This window comes from Musa acuminata, chromosome BXJ1-11 (genome assembly GCF_036884655.1).
Source record: "Musa acuminata AAA Group cultivar baxijiao chromosome BXJ1-11, Cavendish_Baxijiao_AAA, whole genome shotgun sequence".
Lineage (NCBI taxonomy): Eukaryota > Viridiplantae > Streptophyta > Magnoliopsida > Zingiberales > Musaceae > Musa > Musa acuminata.
This window is the reverse complement of record NC_088337.1, coordinates 1,519,888-1,534,785: the sequence shown is the minus strand read 5'-3', so window position 1 is coordinate 1,534,785 and position 14,898 is coordinate 1,519,888. Positions and strand designations below refer to the sequence as shown.

General features: G+C 40.1%; 3 protein-coding genes across 3 annotated transcripts; 2 read left to right on the top strand and 1 right to left on the bottom strand.

The window, feature by feature from the left end:
- The first annotated feature begins 375 nt into the window (after positions 1-375).
- LOC135596791 (high affinity nitrate transporter 2.4-like) lies at positions 376-2,220 on the top strand. The gene is made up of 2 exons (XM_065088935.1): positions 376-1,202; positions 1,319-2,220. Exons 1-2 carry the CDS (start codon positions 393-395, stop codon positions 2,102-2,104), a joined length of 1,596 nt encoding a protein of 531 aa, XP_064945007.1. The 5' UTR covers positions 376-392; the 3' UTR covers positions 2,105-2,220.
- A 595-nt stretch (positions 2,221-2,815) lies between these two features.
- LOC103970188 (lactoylglutathione lyase) lies at positions 2,816-5,883 on the top strand. Its single transcript, XM_009383858.3, has 8 exons — positions 2,816-2,977; positions 3,064-3,198; positions 3,312-3,373; positions 4,288-4,348; positions 4,439-4,518; positions 4,635-4,705; positions 4,877-4,966; positions 5,546-5,883. Exons 1-8 carry the CDS (start codon positions 2,876-2,878, stop codon positions 5,644-5,646), a joined length of 702 nt encoding a protein of 233 aa, XP_009382133.1. The 5' UTR covers positions 2,816-2,875; the 3' UTR covers positions 5,647-5,883.
- Positions 5,884-8,296: 2,413 nt separating this feature from the next.
- LOC135596790 (serine carboxypeptidase-like) lies at positions 8,297-14,187 on the bottom strand. Its single transcript, XM_065088933.1, has 9 exons — positions 13,793-14,187; positions 13,421-13,589; positions 11,951-12,070; positions 10,031-10,174; positions 9,812-9,962; positions 9,343-9,431; positions 8,997-9,255; positions 8,704-8,837; positions 8,297-8,541 (listed from the first exon to the last, which is right to left on the bottom strand). The coding sequence occupies exons 1-9, from the start codon at positions 14,119-14,121 to the stop codon at positions 8,413-8,415; spliced, it is 1,524 nt and encodes a 507-aa protein (XP_064945005.1). The 5' UTR covers positions 14,122-14,187; the 3' UTR covers positions 8,297-8,412.
- Positions 14,188-14,898: the final 711 nt, after the last annotated feature.

The following is a 14,898-nucleotide window of genomic DNA, read 5'->3' as shown; positions in this document are numbered from 1 at the left end:
TGTGATTGAAAAGAAATTCCAAATTGTTGGTAAATGAGTCATTGAACAAACAGTAATAGAGGATCACATATAACCAAAACTCATGAAGCATTGCTAGTGTGGGATTGGATGTGTAGTCTGTCTATGGAGCGAAGAAGACGGCCATACATCAACGGCTGGGATTGGATGTTGTCAAAGGATCATGTCCTGATCCTTGGAGAACCTGATGGCTCCAAGGAACTCATGGGCCATTTAAGTGACGCGGCGCCAAAGTCCGCTCCCATCATTGGCAAGTTAGGAAGCTTAAACAAATGTTCATGAAATGTCAACGCCTTGTTGCTATAAATACCACCATAAGACTCCGCAGCTCTCAAACCTCCTCTTCTTCTTCTTCTCTTGGGTTACGTAAGCTAATGGCGGAGGGAGTGGGCGAACCGGGGAGCTCGATGCACGGGGTGACAGGCCGCGAGCCGACTCTGGCGTTTGAGGTGACATCTCCATCGGTCCCGACCGACACCACGGCCAAGTTCGCCCTGCCGGTGGACTCCGAGCACAAGGCCAAGGCCTTCAAGCTCTTCTCCTTCGCCAAACCCCACATGCGCACCTTCCACCTCTCCTGGGTCTCCTTCTTCACTTGCTTCGTGTCCACCTTCGCCGCCGCCCCGCTCGTTCCCATCATTCGGGACAACCTCAACCTGAAGAAGGGCGACATCGGCAACGCCGGCGTCGCCTCCGTCTCCGGTGCCATCTTCTCCCGTCTCCTGATGGGCGCCGTCTGCGACCTCCTCGGTCCCCGCTATGGGTGCGCCTTCCTCATCATGCTCTCGGCGCCCACCGTCTTCGGCATGGCGCTGGTCTCCTCGGCGGGCGGGTTCATCACCATGCGCTTCCTCATTGGCTTCTCCCTCGCCACCTTCGTCTCCTGCCAGTACTGGATGAGCACCATGTTCAACAGCCAGATCATTGGTCTGGCAAACGGCACCGCCGCAGGGTGGGGCAACATGGGGGGCGGCGCCACCCAGCTGCTCATGCCCCTCGTCTACGATCTCATCCGCAAGGCCGGCGCTACCCCTTTCACGGCCTGGCGCATATCCTTCTTCGTTCCCGGCCTCATGCACGTCGTCATGGGCATCCTCGTCCTCGTCCTCGGCCAGGACCTCCCCGACGGAAACCTCAGCACTCTCCAAAAGAAGGGCGACGTCGCCAAGGACAAGTTCTCCAAGGTATGAGCGCTGGTTCTTCTGCTGCTGCTGCTGCCGCTGCAACAACTAATCGCAGCTATCCACGATTCATCATGTGATCCTTTAGAATTAATGCATTTGATCCTTCATCCTTTTAGGTGCTATGGTATGCCATCACCAACTACAGGACATGGATCTTTGTGCTCCTCTACGGCTACTCCATGGGGGTGGAGCTCACCACGGACAACGTGATCGCGGAGTACTTCTACGACCGTTTCGACCTCGACCTCCGGACGGCGGGCATCATCGCCGCGTGCTTCGGCATGGCAAACATCCTCGCCCGCCCCATCGGCGGGTTCACGTCCGACTTCGGGGCGCGCCGGTACGGCATGCGCGCCCGCCTCTGGAACCTCTGGATCTTGCAGACCCTCGGCGGGGCCTTCTGTCTCTGGCTCGGCCGCGCCGAATCGCTCCCCGTCTCCATCTTCGCCATGGTGTGCTTCTCCATCTGCGCCCAGGCCGCCTGCGGGGCCACCTTCGGCATCATCCCCTTCATCTCCCGCCGCTCGCTCGGCATCATCTCCGGCATGACCGGCGCCGGCGGGAACTTCGGCTCGGGGCTCACCCAGCTCCTCTTCTTCACGAGCACCAAGTACTCGACGGGGACTGGGCTGTCGCTCATGGGGGTGATGATCATGGCATGCACGCTGCCGACAACCTTTGTGCACTTCCCGCAGTGGGGAAGCATGTTCCTTCCGCCGTCGAGCGACGTGGTGACGTCGACGGAGGAGCACTACTATGCGTCGGAGTGGAGCAAGGCGGAGAGGGAGAGGGGAATGCACCAGGCCAGCCTAAAGTTCGCCGAGAACAGCCGGTCGGAGCGCGGAAAGCGATACGTGGCGTCGGCGCCGACGCCGCCTGAAGCATCCCCAGCCTCCGTTTAGACGCCTCAGTCTTTAAGATTGAGAAATGTCGAAAACAATCTCAGAATAAATAAGACCTTACACTTTGTAATTTATGATCATAAACGCCTACATCACCATCCAAATTTATGTACTTAAATTCACGAGTATCCTATTTGTTGTTTTGAATTACTTGATTTGCCTAAGCAATGAAGAACACATATATGATTCATTAACCAGAATAAAAAGGAACAAGCAACTTGCAACAACACTTCCAAGTTTATTTATCCAGCCAAGACTTAACATGATGATGCTCTACAGAAGCATCCTTCCTTTGACTTATACAAGTCAGAAGATGAATCTTTTGATCCAAAAGAATAATGTTAGCTTGTGGGACCTTTCCTTCTATTGATCATTTGATGGTTGTTATATCCAGTGTTTTTTCGATTACATATCCAGCATTGGCCATCTATATATTTAATATTTGTTTATATCATCAAAATAATCGATGTTAAATATCTCAGTGCAAAAATTAGCCTCACATTTTCATTTTCTGAGGCTGTGTGGAATATTAATCCGCTTTAACATTTCCCCAAAAAGAAAATGATGGTTCCGTACGAGGCTTCGTCGGCATCATCACCCATGGGGCCTAGTGGGGACCCACCTGTTTCTACCACTCCAACTGCGGGGTTGGGTGAGAGGTTAACGGATAGAGGGAACTCCTAGCGATAAAACGACATCGGTCCATCGAAAATTACGTCAAAGGCGCATCGCGTCTCATCCCTTATAATTAACGCCGTGTGACGCTCGGCAATGGCCGCCGCTTCCCTCATCTCCCATCGCCTCTCCTCCTCCTTCCTCCGCTTCTCTTGGAGATCCGCTTCGATCCCCAACTCCTTCGCCGCCCCAACTCAGGTCTAAGGGTCTCTCATTTCATATTTCTTCGTGGATTTCCCGATCTGATGCGTTCTTTCTACCTTGTTTTCCTTTTCGGTGAGCAGAAGCTTGATCGGTTCCGCCCTTTTTGTTCATCGATGGCCGCTTCATCGTCGGAGCCCAAAGAGGCCCCTTCCAACAACCCTGGCCTCCACACCCAGCTCGACGACGCCACCAAAGGATACTTCTTGCAGCAGACTGTTAGCTCACTTTCCGAATGATTTGATCTTTTTTAAACAATATCTTGATTCCGTTTTAAGATTTTTGTTTCCTTTTTTATGTGTTCGTGGTAAAAATTCGATTTTGGTTGCAGATGTTTCGAGTCAAAGACCCCAAAGTTAGTCTTGATTTCTACTCCCGCGTGTTGGGAATGTCGTAAGTTTACCATCTTGAATCTCGATTTCCATTCGTCGACTGTAAGAGCTAAGAATATTGTGTTTTGTTGATTAAAGATGGCTGAAATTTAAAGCGGAGTGGTATAGTTACTTTCTCGCCATGGCTCGGTCCACATAGATAACGAAAACATGAAACCGCAACTGAGAGAGGCTGCTTTCGTATATGTTAGCTTGGGAGTTGATGGTTTGAAAACTTTGTATGTTACATAGTATACATGAGAGAGACATTATCTATGCTTCTGATTGTTTATTCCAGCCTAAGTAGGAGTAGTAGTATTAAGCTTCCATGAGGTTGAACTAATATTTCTAAGCTGAACTGATGTTATGCTTCCACAAAGTTAGTCTGATATTGTGCATCATATATTTGGAAGACTTCAAAGTATCAGTTACTTCTTGGTGGTACACTCTCTGTTTCTGGTTTCAAGAATTTATTGAGAACATGCAATTTTATATACGAAAAATGGAACTTATATATAAATTCAGAAGAGAACAGGAACAGAAAGCATTGTAGTCATATCTAGAATGTAAGTGGTTGCTAATTATGCAAGTGGACCTTTAGGCGCAACGATTTTTCAAATATTGCCTTCCTTTTGTGAGAATTGCACTTTCACTTAAAATATTAACACTATGTCATTCTAGATATTACTCACGTTTCAAAGTCTCTCTCCTATTTGTTCAACTTGACAACAGATAGTTGCATCAGTTTTGATTGGTCAGGTGCACCAACTAACCAAAGGGTAGTATTAAGTGGGATATATTTATATGCCTTTCCTAAAAGATTATACATTCATAAGACATCTAATTCATTTTCACTCTTTAACATTTTCTTTTCCATATTTTTCCTGTTTTCCTAAAGCTAGTTGTTCTTGTTCCCTTTTCACCAACAAATATCAGGTTGTTGAAGAGGCTGGATTTCCCAGAAATGAAATTCAGCTTGTACTTTCTGGGTTATGAGGTATAGTATTTTGTTTGTACTTAAAAAACTGCAAGCATATTTTCCTTGTCAACTTTGCAGCACTCAGGATAACCTCATTGTGCTGAACAGAATACTTCATTAGCACCATCCAATCCAACTGAACGAACTGTGTGGACCTTTGGTCAGAAGGCTACAATCGAGCTTACACAGTAAGAAATATGTCTCTACAGTTTAGATGGTCATATCATCATACACTCATGCTGCAAAACTTGTGCACTGTTTCTCAGTATATCATGTATCTGATCTTTCGGTGACTTTCTGGTAGCAACTGGGGCACAGAAAATGATCCTGAATTTAAAGGCTACCATAACGGAAATTCAGAGCCCCGTGGCTTTGGTGCGTACTATCAAATATCAATATCTAACGAAAGCTTTGTCTGATTTTATTCCTTACAAGTGAACTTTGGATATGCTTGACACTTATCAGTCATAAGTATTTTTAGATATGTGATACTGCTGATTTGATTTTCACATTTCTAATACTTTTGCTGCAAAACTTTTCTTGTAGGTCATATAGGCATCACTGTTGATGACACGTACAAGGCATGTGAGCGATTTGAACGTCTAGGGGTGGAGTTCGTGAAGAAACCTGATGATGGTAACTTAGTCCTTGGCTTGAATATTTGTAGCTGTATTTTCCTTCGTAGATTGATCTTTTACTGCATACAATTTTGTTGCCAACCCAAATATTTTTGGATTACTACACCCCAAGTAAATTTCCACACAGTTCTATCAAGTGAATGCACCCATCAGCTTTGGTGGCTCAAAATCATGTTTCAGTGTGTGATGAGTAAGTTACATCAGATATACTCCTTTCAGGGAGAAAGGATGGTCAATCTCTTGCTTTTAGAGTTGCTTGGATTCTAGTAGCGGTTCAATAGATTGGTTTAGAAAATTATTGAAAATTTTGTTACACCTTTATGTAGTTTATACTTCATGAATATCTAGACAATTTTAAGCTTCTCCTTTTAAGTCTTTTCTGTATTTATTATCTACCCACAGTTTTCCTCATTTGTCCTACATTATTGTCCTCTGGTAGTGCTCTTCATGTTATTGAAACTTCTCTGATCTAGATCCCAAAACAGTGTGTGTTCTCCTGTGTTTGTATTGTTTATGCTCTTGCCTGTTCTTCCTATATGAATGCATTAAAGGTACCTAATCTGTGTTCTGCATGCAGGAAAAATGAAAGGCATTGCCTTCATTAAAGACCCTGATGGCTACTGGATTGAGATTTTTGACCTGAACAGAATTGGGAATGTGACTGCTGATGCTGCTTGAAAAGAACTTATCAAAGTGAAGAGCTACACTACTTTCTGGTGGATCAGCTGTCATTCTTTTGGTGTTATATTTAATCGTGTCGATGAGAATTTGGACCTATGTTATGATTTTTATTTAGTAGTAGTCCTTTGTTTCCTTTTTACTGTCCGCATGCAAATGCATCCCCCCTCTTGCTGTGCCATGGATGATTATAAACATGACAGTTTATGGTACTATGAGCTTAACTTGCTTCCTCTACCGTCCGTGTCGTGGTTGAAGTTGACTCGGCTCATGTTAATCAAGAAGTATTAGCACACATTATAATGTTGAAGTCATGGTTAAAAATTTTGATTACCGGATCCATACAGGTCCTTGGTTGGATTGGTGCGGATCTGACATGTTTCAGCATCTTGACTTGTGATACGAGTGTGCATGCCATGATTGAGAGGATATTAACCTTAAACCTTAAATTAAATTAAATATACTTGGTCCTGATGATAAACCCAGTTTATGCAGGTTATCAAGTGGGGCCAAACCAGTGGACCGTCCGATATCCATCGATCTCGATAATATTTAGAATCATGCTTGAAATATATATAATTTGGTACCGATATATAATATTATATAATTTGGTACTGATATGACATGTAAATTTTATTGATAGTAAATATAAATTTATACTAAGAGAAATCATAAAATATAATAATTATATGATTGTTTAATCAATAATAAATATAAAATATTAGTTAAATCATTTTATTTCATGAATTAGAATATCATATTGAGACCATGATCTTTATAGAAAGAATTTTGATAATATATTATCATAAATTCTATGATTTAGAATCATGGTAACATAATATCAAAATATTGAGAGAATCATGATAATCTTATTATGATTTATTTTTCTCAATAATATCTTTTCCAATATGCCCTCGTAAAATGGTGCCCGAGACACTAATCTTGGGCCGAAGGAGAAATAATTGCTCGCGAGACAAAGGCTTGATAAGAGCATATGTAAGTTGATCAGAAGATGAGACATGATGGACATGTCACTTGTAATTTTAAATTTTGTCACGAACAAAGTGAAAGTCGATAGCCATGTGTTTTACTCGAAAGTGAAATACAGGATTAGCACATAGATAATTCATATATAGATGAAGAGTAAAATAAATTATTGTCACAATATATAGATGAAGGATCTAACAAATAGTTCATGTAGCAATAATTGAATCCAACAAAGTTTAATAGTTGTAGAAGCAATCGCCCGATATTCAACCTCCGTACAAGATATGCAAAAGAGCATTATTTCTTGGAACTCCAAAAGTTTGGATTATGATCAAGAAATGCGATATAAGCACTAATAGATATCCTGTCATCATTATTATCTACCTAATTGATATTCGAAAATGCATGAAGTAAGAAAGGAGAGTCCTTTCGAAGAAATAGATCATGATCAATAGTATCCTTATAAGTACCGAAGAAGACATATACCAATAGAGAGGAGGATGTTTGGTCCCATTTATTCTCTCCGATAGATCCATTGGAGTTTAGCGATATACGATCGCCTTAGATAACATAATTATATCTCACATGGTTTTTAGTTTCACGAGTTTTTGCGTATCAATCTTCGCACGATAATAAACACTTTTTAAGAAATTTAAAAATTTTGTTTTATGTTACAAGCGATATTGCCCATAGATTTCCCTACAATAATATACTATCATAAATTCTATAATTTAGAATTATGATAACATAATATCAAAATATTGAGAGGAAAATAATAATCTTATCATGATTTATTTTTCTCAATAATTTCTTTCCCGCCAACGAAGTCTACCTAAATTTGATACGGAGAGAATAAGATATTAATCTATATTAAAATATGTGACATTTAAATCATTAGCCTCTGCGAAACGATATCTCCTTTCCTAAACTCCCTTTTTTCAACTCTAATGTTTCCCCCTCCTTCGTATTCTAATCTTAGCATCCCCGATCTTTCTTCCCAAAAAAATATTTTAGCTTCGATTTTTTCTTCCTAACCCTTGTTCATAATAAACTCTATAGGAAATCTTCTTCATTGTTCACCTTTAGATCGTATCAAGAATTTTTTCTGACTTTGTTCAATTCGACGAGGAAAAATTGTAGGCTTGGGGAAAATATTGGGCTTCATGCTTAATCGATAAGTTCCTTCGATGGCCTCCTCCTTTAGATCATATTCAAAATATTTTACGTATGTAAAGCAAATCTGACATGCAATGTGAAAGAAACTCTTGCTATCAAAATTAATCTGCAATCAGCGATTTGATTTCTAATAATATCACCCATTTATCAATCGAAAGTGCCTCTTCGACCATTGCTGAATGAATGAAAGACACAAAAAGTTCCAATCAGCAATTTATTTCTAAAAAGAAACAAGGGTTGGTTTCTACTAAGGACATTAAGGAGCTGCTGCATCAACAGCGATCATGCACCATTCATTAATTACTGTAATCAAGGAGCAAATTGGGCTAGGGTTAATAAAATCAGTCTTCGGTCCATGCTGACACAATTGTGATGTGAGAGTTCTCCGTTGTCATATACGGTGCAAAGTAATCTTCAAATAGAATAATGCATAGCATGTCACATCACAACATTTCAAAGCCAAATATAAAAAAACCAAAGGCCAATGTGATAAAAAGTGGCAGGAACTCCCACAAATTTCTGATAATTCTCATTCATTTACATGTCTTACAGAAAGAGTTTGACTCAAATATGTCCATCCCTAGCAGACTACCGTTCAGCATATTACATTTCGGCGTCGAGGTTCACCGAACTGGTAGAATCTTCAGCGAGCTTCCCCTGTGTCCACCTCTTCAGCATCTCTAAAGCAGCCTTGGGCTGATCCATGGGAACCATGTGGCCTGCATCATGAACCTGTGACACCAAAGCCCTCAACAAAGTCACACACGACAGAAACCCAGTTATCATCTACAACTATTGCAAAGAACAGACATCAGAATAATTGCAGGCAGCACAGCCAGGTTCTCCACCATATAGAAAGAAAAAGAAGAAATAAGGAGGCAATAAAATAGATACCTTCAAGAAACTAAGAGATCCATGTGTCTTCAAAAGTCCAGCTTCTACTCCATCCACCAAAAATGGGATTTCAGATGAGGAAACAAAGCCACTCTGGCCAGACCATTCCATGGCATGAACCCATCTTGAATTTCCTGGTGGAAGCAAACAAAAAGCTTGTTGTGTGTGGATGGGCGCAGAATGCAAATAAGAATAAGAGTTCAAGCCCTGATGGAAACTTGTAAACAAGGAAGCAGAGTTTAAACATGACCTCGGACAAAATGAAGTAACAGATTAACAAGTCCACGACTTACCAAGCCAGTTGCAAATAAGATCATATTCTCCAGCATAGACAAGTAACTGGATGCCATCCTCGAGCAGAGCAGGAATGCCCACTTCCAGGTTCCTCATCCAGTCGGTGAGCATGGCTTCATACACGGTAGGGCTACATGAAACAAATTCTATGTCTCCTACACCAAGAGTCTCTCTAACGGACTTCAGATTGAGGAATTTCTCCATGTTGGAGAAGTCATAGCACAGGCTCCCTTCACACTGTTTCCTGATGTCATAATACTTTTAAGAAATTGGAAGCATAATGTTAGCAGCTGCAATATACCCTTGAAAGTTAACAAATATAATACAATCAAATCAAAGACTTACATTTGCATTTCCAGCTATCCGCATGATTGAACTGAATATAGTGTTGCAGACTAAATACGATGCCAAGCAAGAGACAGTCCCTGATGTTCCTGAAATGTAATGCAATTCATATGAATTCTCTTCTTTTTTTGTGTTGAACCATATGCACAGAAATAAAAGCCACATCAAACTTAAATGGCCTCTATTGGACTAATACTTGGATAGTTTAGCAGACAAATAACCTGTTGGCATGCACTGTGCAAGATATGCCAGGATATTGTGCGAAAATAACAAAAACATGTAATTACTTGTTTGGGATTGCAAGTTGCATAGGTAAAAATGCACAGCAAAAGATAGGGCAAGGGCATCTAACCTATCGCTTTAGAAATCATGTATAGTGAAGCAATCCAAGACAATACACATGCTAGCATTGAGAACAACCAATCATGTGTATACCACAGAAATACTATATAAAGGGAAGAGTTAATACCACAAAGTTTGATGGCAAGTTCACATGCTGGATAAATCTTGTTAATTCTTTTGTAGTCAGATTCCTTAATAATTCCCATATCCAATGCATAGTCAGTGTATGCTTTGTACTGGATTGCTGGATCAGTAAGTCCATTCCCAATTGCAAAACCCTGTACAACCAAGTAGAATAAGATCAACAGAGGTAATATAGACTTTGACCCTAAATATAACGGTGTACCTTCAGGTTTATATGAATGCCTTCTTTATCTTTGTTTCCTTGATGAACACGGCTGGCAAAAGCAGGAATATAGTGCCCAGCATAAGACTCACCAGTTATGTAAAAGTCATTTTCTGCATATTCCGAGTGTTCAGCAAAAAATGCCTGAGAAAATAGAATAATAAGAACCCATGTTATGACAAACTACAACTAACAACTCTCCAAAAAAAGGTGCAATTTAGAAACTTATAACTATATATTTAGATACATCAAATATATATTTGCAATGATTTCTTTAACATATAGGTTACCTACAAATATTTGACCAAGCCAATGATTTCAAACTTGACCCACAATCAGACCCACTTGGAGTCTGGATTATGTATTTGCCAGCCAACAGTGAACTATGAATGTCTACAAACCCAGCCCGTTGTCCCACAAAACACACTTCAGCACCTGGGTCATAGTTTTCTGGTTCAGTGTGGAACAAAAACGATTAACTACAAAGGGCATTTCGATATGTAGAAAAGGGCTGCTGATGTTCAATGTCAAGATCTTGGACTCTTAAGGGAGGATAGGCAAAGATAGATGAATCACAACCTCTGCGCCTTACAGCTGCCTTTCCAACCATCATTGATTCCTAGTTTGGGCCTGATTGATTCTTGTACTCAATCCATGGTTTGTGATACCGTACCATACTGCTCGGTACGGGCGGTATGTATTAATCCAATAGAGGACCAATACGCGTGATATATCAGTATACCTTAATGTACCATGTGTCGATATGCTCAGTACAACTTGGTACAGCTTGGTACATACCATACCGACAGTTGATCGGTATACCGGTACGATACGATATTCAGAACCTTGACTGAATCTACACCTCCCATGGTCAAAATCTGTCACCATCTGCTACCATTCTCTCATCAATAACCCTTGTCAATGATACTGTAGACATTGTCTATGCTCCTGCTAATCTACTCTTCGACATGAACATCCATTTCAACTCCATTTGTGTCGTTCCCTCTTTCAAGCCTTCGACCTCTTCAAGACAAGGCAATGTACTAAGAAAATGGATAAATCTTACAAGTCTCTTTATGTTTTTTTCTAAACCCAGCAGGACTAGGAAACCCAATTGACCCACTCAGTCAAACAATATGAACAGGAGACATCAATAGCAGATCTGAGATATGGAAAAGTCTTCTTTGTCTTAAGAAATTCTAGGTTTATCAACAATCCAACCACAAACCGATGGGAGGTGATTCAACCAAGCCAACCTGGCTGATGTGCTTGGTCTCAAGTTTCAAGAGCTTGAATCATGTGACCGAAAAAGAAAAAGTGGTCAAGAATGCTTCCGTATAGATTATGTTAACTTTCTTCGGAGAAACGAGCAATCAGTAATGCCAATATAAGCCAAGAATTACCTAATGTTTCATACATCAACAGAATTCAAACAAAAGAAACAGGGAAAGATCACAAATAGGTGAAGCAATTGATCCCTAAATGACCTGAGGGAAAAGATAGATTTTGGGGCAAATCCATCGAACTTATATTCTAGTTAATCTGCATGTAAAAGGCTGCACAATTTCCTGAATTACACTGTAGGATATTACTGTGACTGGGTTCTCAGCATGGTCTACATGCTCTAGCAATACTATACAGAAAACACTCCAAGTCTGATGCGTTTGGCTAATAAAAAAAATGCAATCATGAGCACAAATTTGTCCTCAAAAAGTGCATCAGTTCAATGGGAGACCACAACAAAAGAAAATATGTATGGCATAATCCAAATAATGTCGTAGACGAAAGGCTAGGACAAACATGTGGAAAACCAATGAATTTGTGAATACAAATCAGGAACTACTTTGTTTTGTGAGTGTGAAACTCAATGACTAGAATTTACCACACAACTACTCTGGTAAATTTGTAAGTGATGAATACCTGTAGAAAGTCATACAGGTCATCGCTAACTCCCTTTTCATTGTGACGAAGATCACGCTTATCTGAACTGTAGCTGAAACCGGTTCCAGTGGGCTGATCAACATATATAAGATTTGATGCCTATAAAGTAAATGAGAAAGGGTCAGTATGCATAGTATTACACTGTAAGAAACTGATCTTAGAATTGTACTATGTCCAGTTCAATTTCTACTCAACTAAAAAAAAAATTTCTTCATTGCAGGAGAATGGCATAATAGTCCACTTCAAAGTGTACCACATCATCAGTCATTGTAAATCAGATAACTTTGTCAGTCATAATTACCTAGTGTCCACAAAACTCACCAGGTAAATTGGGTGCCAACATGTTTATAAACGAAAAGTTAAACTACCATTAATGAATATTTCTTTAAAAAATATTTCAGCATTGTACTAAACAAAAAGGGTCACCGACAGTGTTACATAAACAATCCATATGGATGTCCATCCAAGTGTCCAATTTGGCAAGGAGACGATGAAGACATATGGAGGAATATGAGACTATTAATTTGGAAAAAAAATGGAATACTTATCTTGTAATGTTATCAAAATATGGAATATTTGGATTTAAGTGCATAAGAAGTTTTAGAATCACAAAAGATCCACTTCTTCAATCACTATGTTGTTTGATTTGGAATACTATAATCGAATGACCTGATAAATATCTCACTACTAAATCCTTGTGTATTTATACAAGATCTACACTTATCTGCTTATTTAGTTTATTTCCTATTCCATCTCTTACATTTCCAATTTCTGAAAGAAGTAATATAAAAATATCTTTGTTCTGACACCAATATTAGTTATATCAGATAATTCACAACATTATGACAGAGAAGTGACAAAACAACATGGTGTGACCTCATGATCATAAGTAAATGAGAAAATTGATAAATCCTAATACATAGAAAGAAATAAGAATTAATATGATGTCATATTTTTATAAAAAGTTGTTCAAACTTCAAACTACAGTCTTATTCGAAACATCATGTTGGTATTTAATATGAAATAACAAAGCTCAAGTAAATTTTTATGTTTTTAGAAACAGATGCATATGGTTCAAAATCAAAGAATGTCAATGCAGGAATCTGTTCATCAGTTCAACTTAAAAAAATATATTCTAATAGTAAAAAAGAATAAAATTGAGTTGGAGACACCTGATATTTAAACAATGGAACTTCCAAAAAAAAGAGAGTCCAAACCATTGTGCAATAGATGTCTTTGATAGTATGCATTTTTTATCCCAATTACATATATGAAATTTACTCAAGAAATGAAATTAACTGCTTTACACATTCAAATAAGATGACACAAGAAAACACATGCAGAAATGCATGATAAGAATGAAGGGAGAGATCAGTGTAATAAACCTTAATATAAATTATAGAACTAAATCCTAAGAAAAAACAACCAGCAGTGAGCTCCAACAGTTACCTGATCCCAACCGAATTGGTTCCACACGAGTGACATGTTATCGGCTATACTGAAAGGCCCATTCTCATAAAAAACCGCCAATTCACTGCTGCAGCCAGGTCCTCCCGTCAACCAAATGACGATCGGGTCCTTGTTGCTATTCCTCGACTCGAAAAATAAGTAGAACATCCTACAAAAAGGAAAACCCATGAACTCGACAATATCACAACACTCAGTCGAGGCTTTAATTTCTGTGGCTCTAATTCCCACGCCAAGATCCACGTTTGCCCAAACCCAGTGCCAATGCCTCATCAAAACAAAGATGTTGCATCCCACTCGGTGCATCACAGCCGCCAATCAGAGTAACGAAGGACCGAAGAGAGAAGCCCTCACCTGGCGTCATGGGTGTGAGGAAGGCTGTAATAACCGGCGTGATGGCCGAGATCATCAACAGATGTCCCATCGGAGAGGCCAGTGAAGCGGAAACGCCTCTCGAAGATCCTATTCCGCGAGGCATCAGAGGAGAAGCCGACGGTGGACTCGGGGGAGGCGTCCTTGGGGATGAGATTTAGGGCTCGGATCAGCTTCTTGGCGCTGGCGCGGGGGAAGGCGGAGGTGGAGGGGAGGCGAAGGTCGTCGGGAATCGAGCCGGCGGAGGCGGCGTGGGAGAGAAAGAGGCCGGAGACGAGGAGGAGGAGGAAGAAGAGAGAGAGATTTCCCATGATTTGCAAGGGAAGATAAAAGGAGGACGGTGCGGAGAGAGAGGTGGGGAATGGTAGTTTATAAAGCGTGGGAGACGCACAAACCAAGGAATCAACCAACAAATAAGCGGTGGCAGATAAAAGACGTCACGTGGTAGTCGCGTGGAAGCATGGTCAAATATCTGCCTGCGTACACGTTCTAATTATCTGTAATTTTATCTGTAATTTTTTTTCGAATAAAGAAGGGAAAATAATAATAATAATAATAATAATATTAGATCAGCAAATGTCTATCAGATCTTTCGAACCTGATCGACCCAAAATGTTTGGCATATACAACGAAACGAAACAATGTGGTTTCCCCATTGGGTTATTTAGGATATTAACGAGAAGAAGAAGAGTGATAGTCATTAAAAAATTACTGGTAATGGAATTTCCAAGGAACTTTACTTTGGTTATTTAGAATATTAACAAGCGAAACATTATCACTTTCTATTTATAGGTTAGCAGTCCTTCGGTAGTACTTGCTATAAAATCAGTCTTAGTCTAAGAAATAGAGGTCATTAACTGGCCTCTGATATAAAACCAATGTCTCCCTCAGAAGAAGAGGTATGGAAAGCACCTTGTACTTATTTTAATTCATCCATCCATATGGCCAAAAATATTTTTAAAAAAAATTTAGCATGAGAGATTTATGAGATTATATACTCCTATATAATTAAGTAATATATATTATAAATATAATTAGATTGGTAGTTATCGATGAATAAAAAAAGTTCAATTATAATAGAATTACTT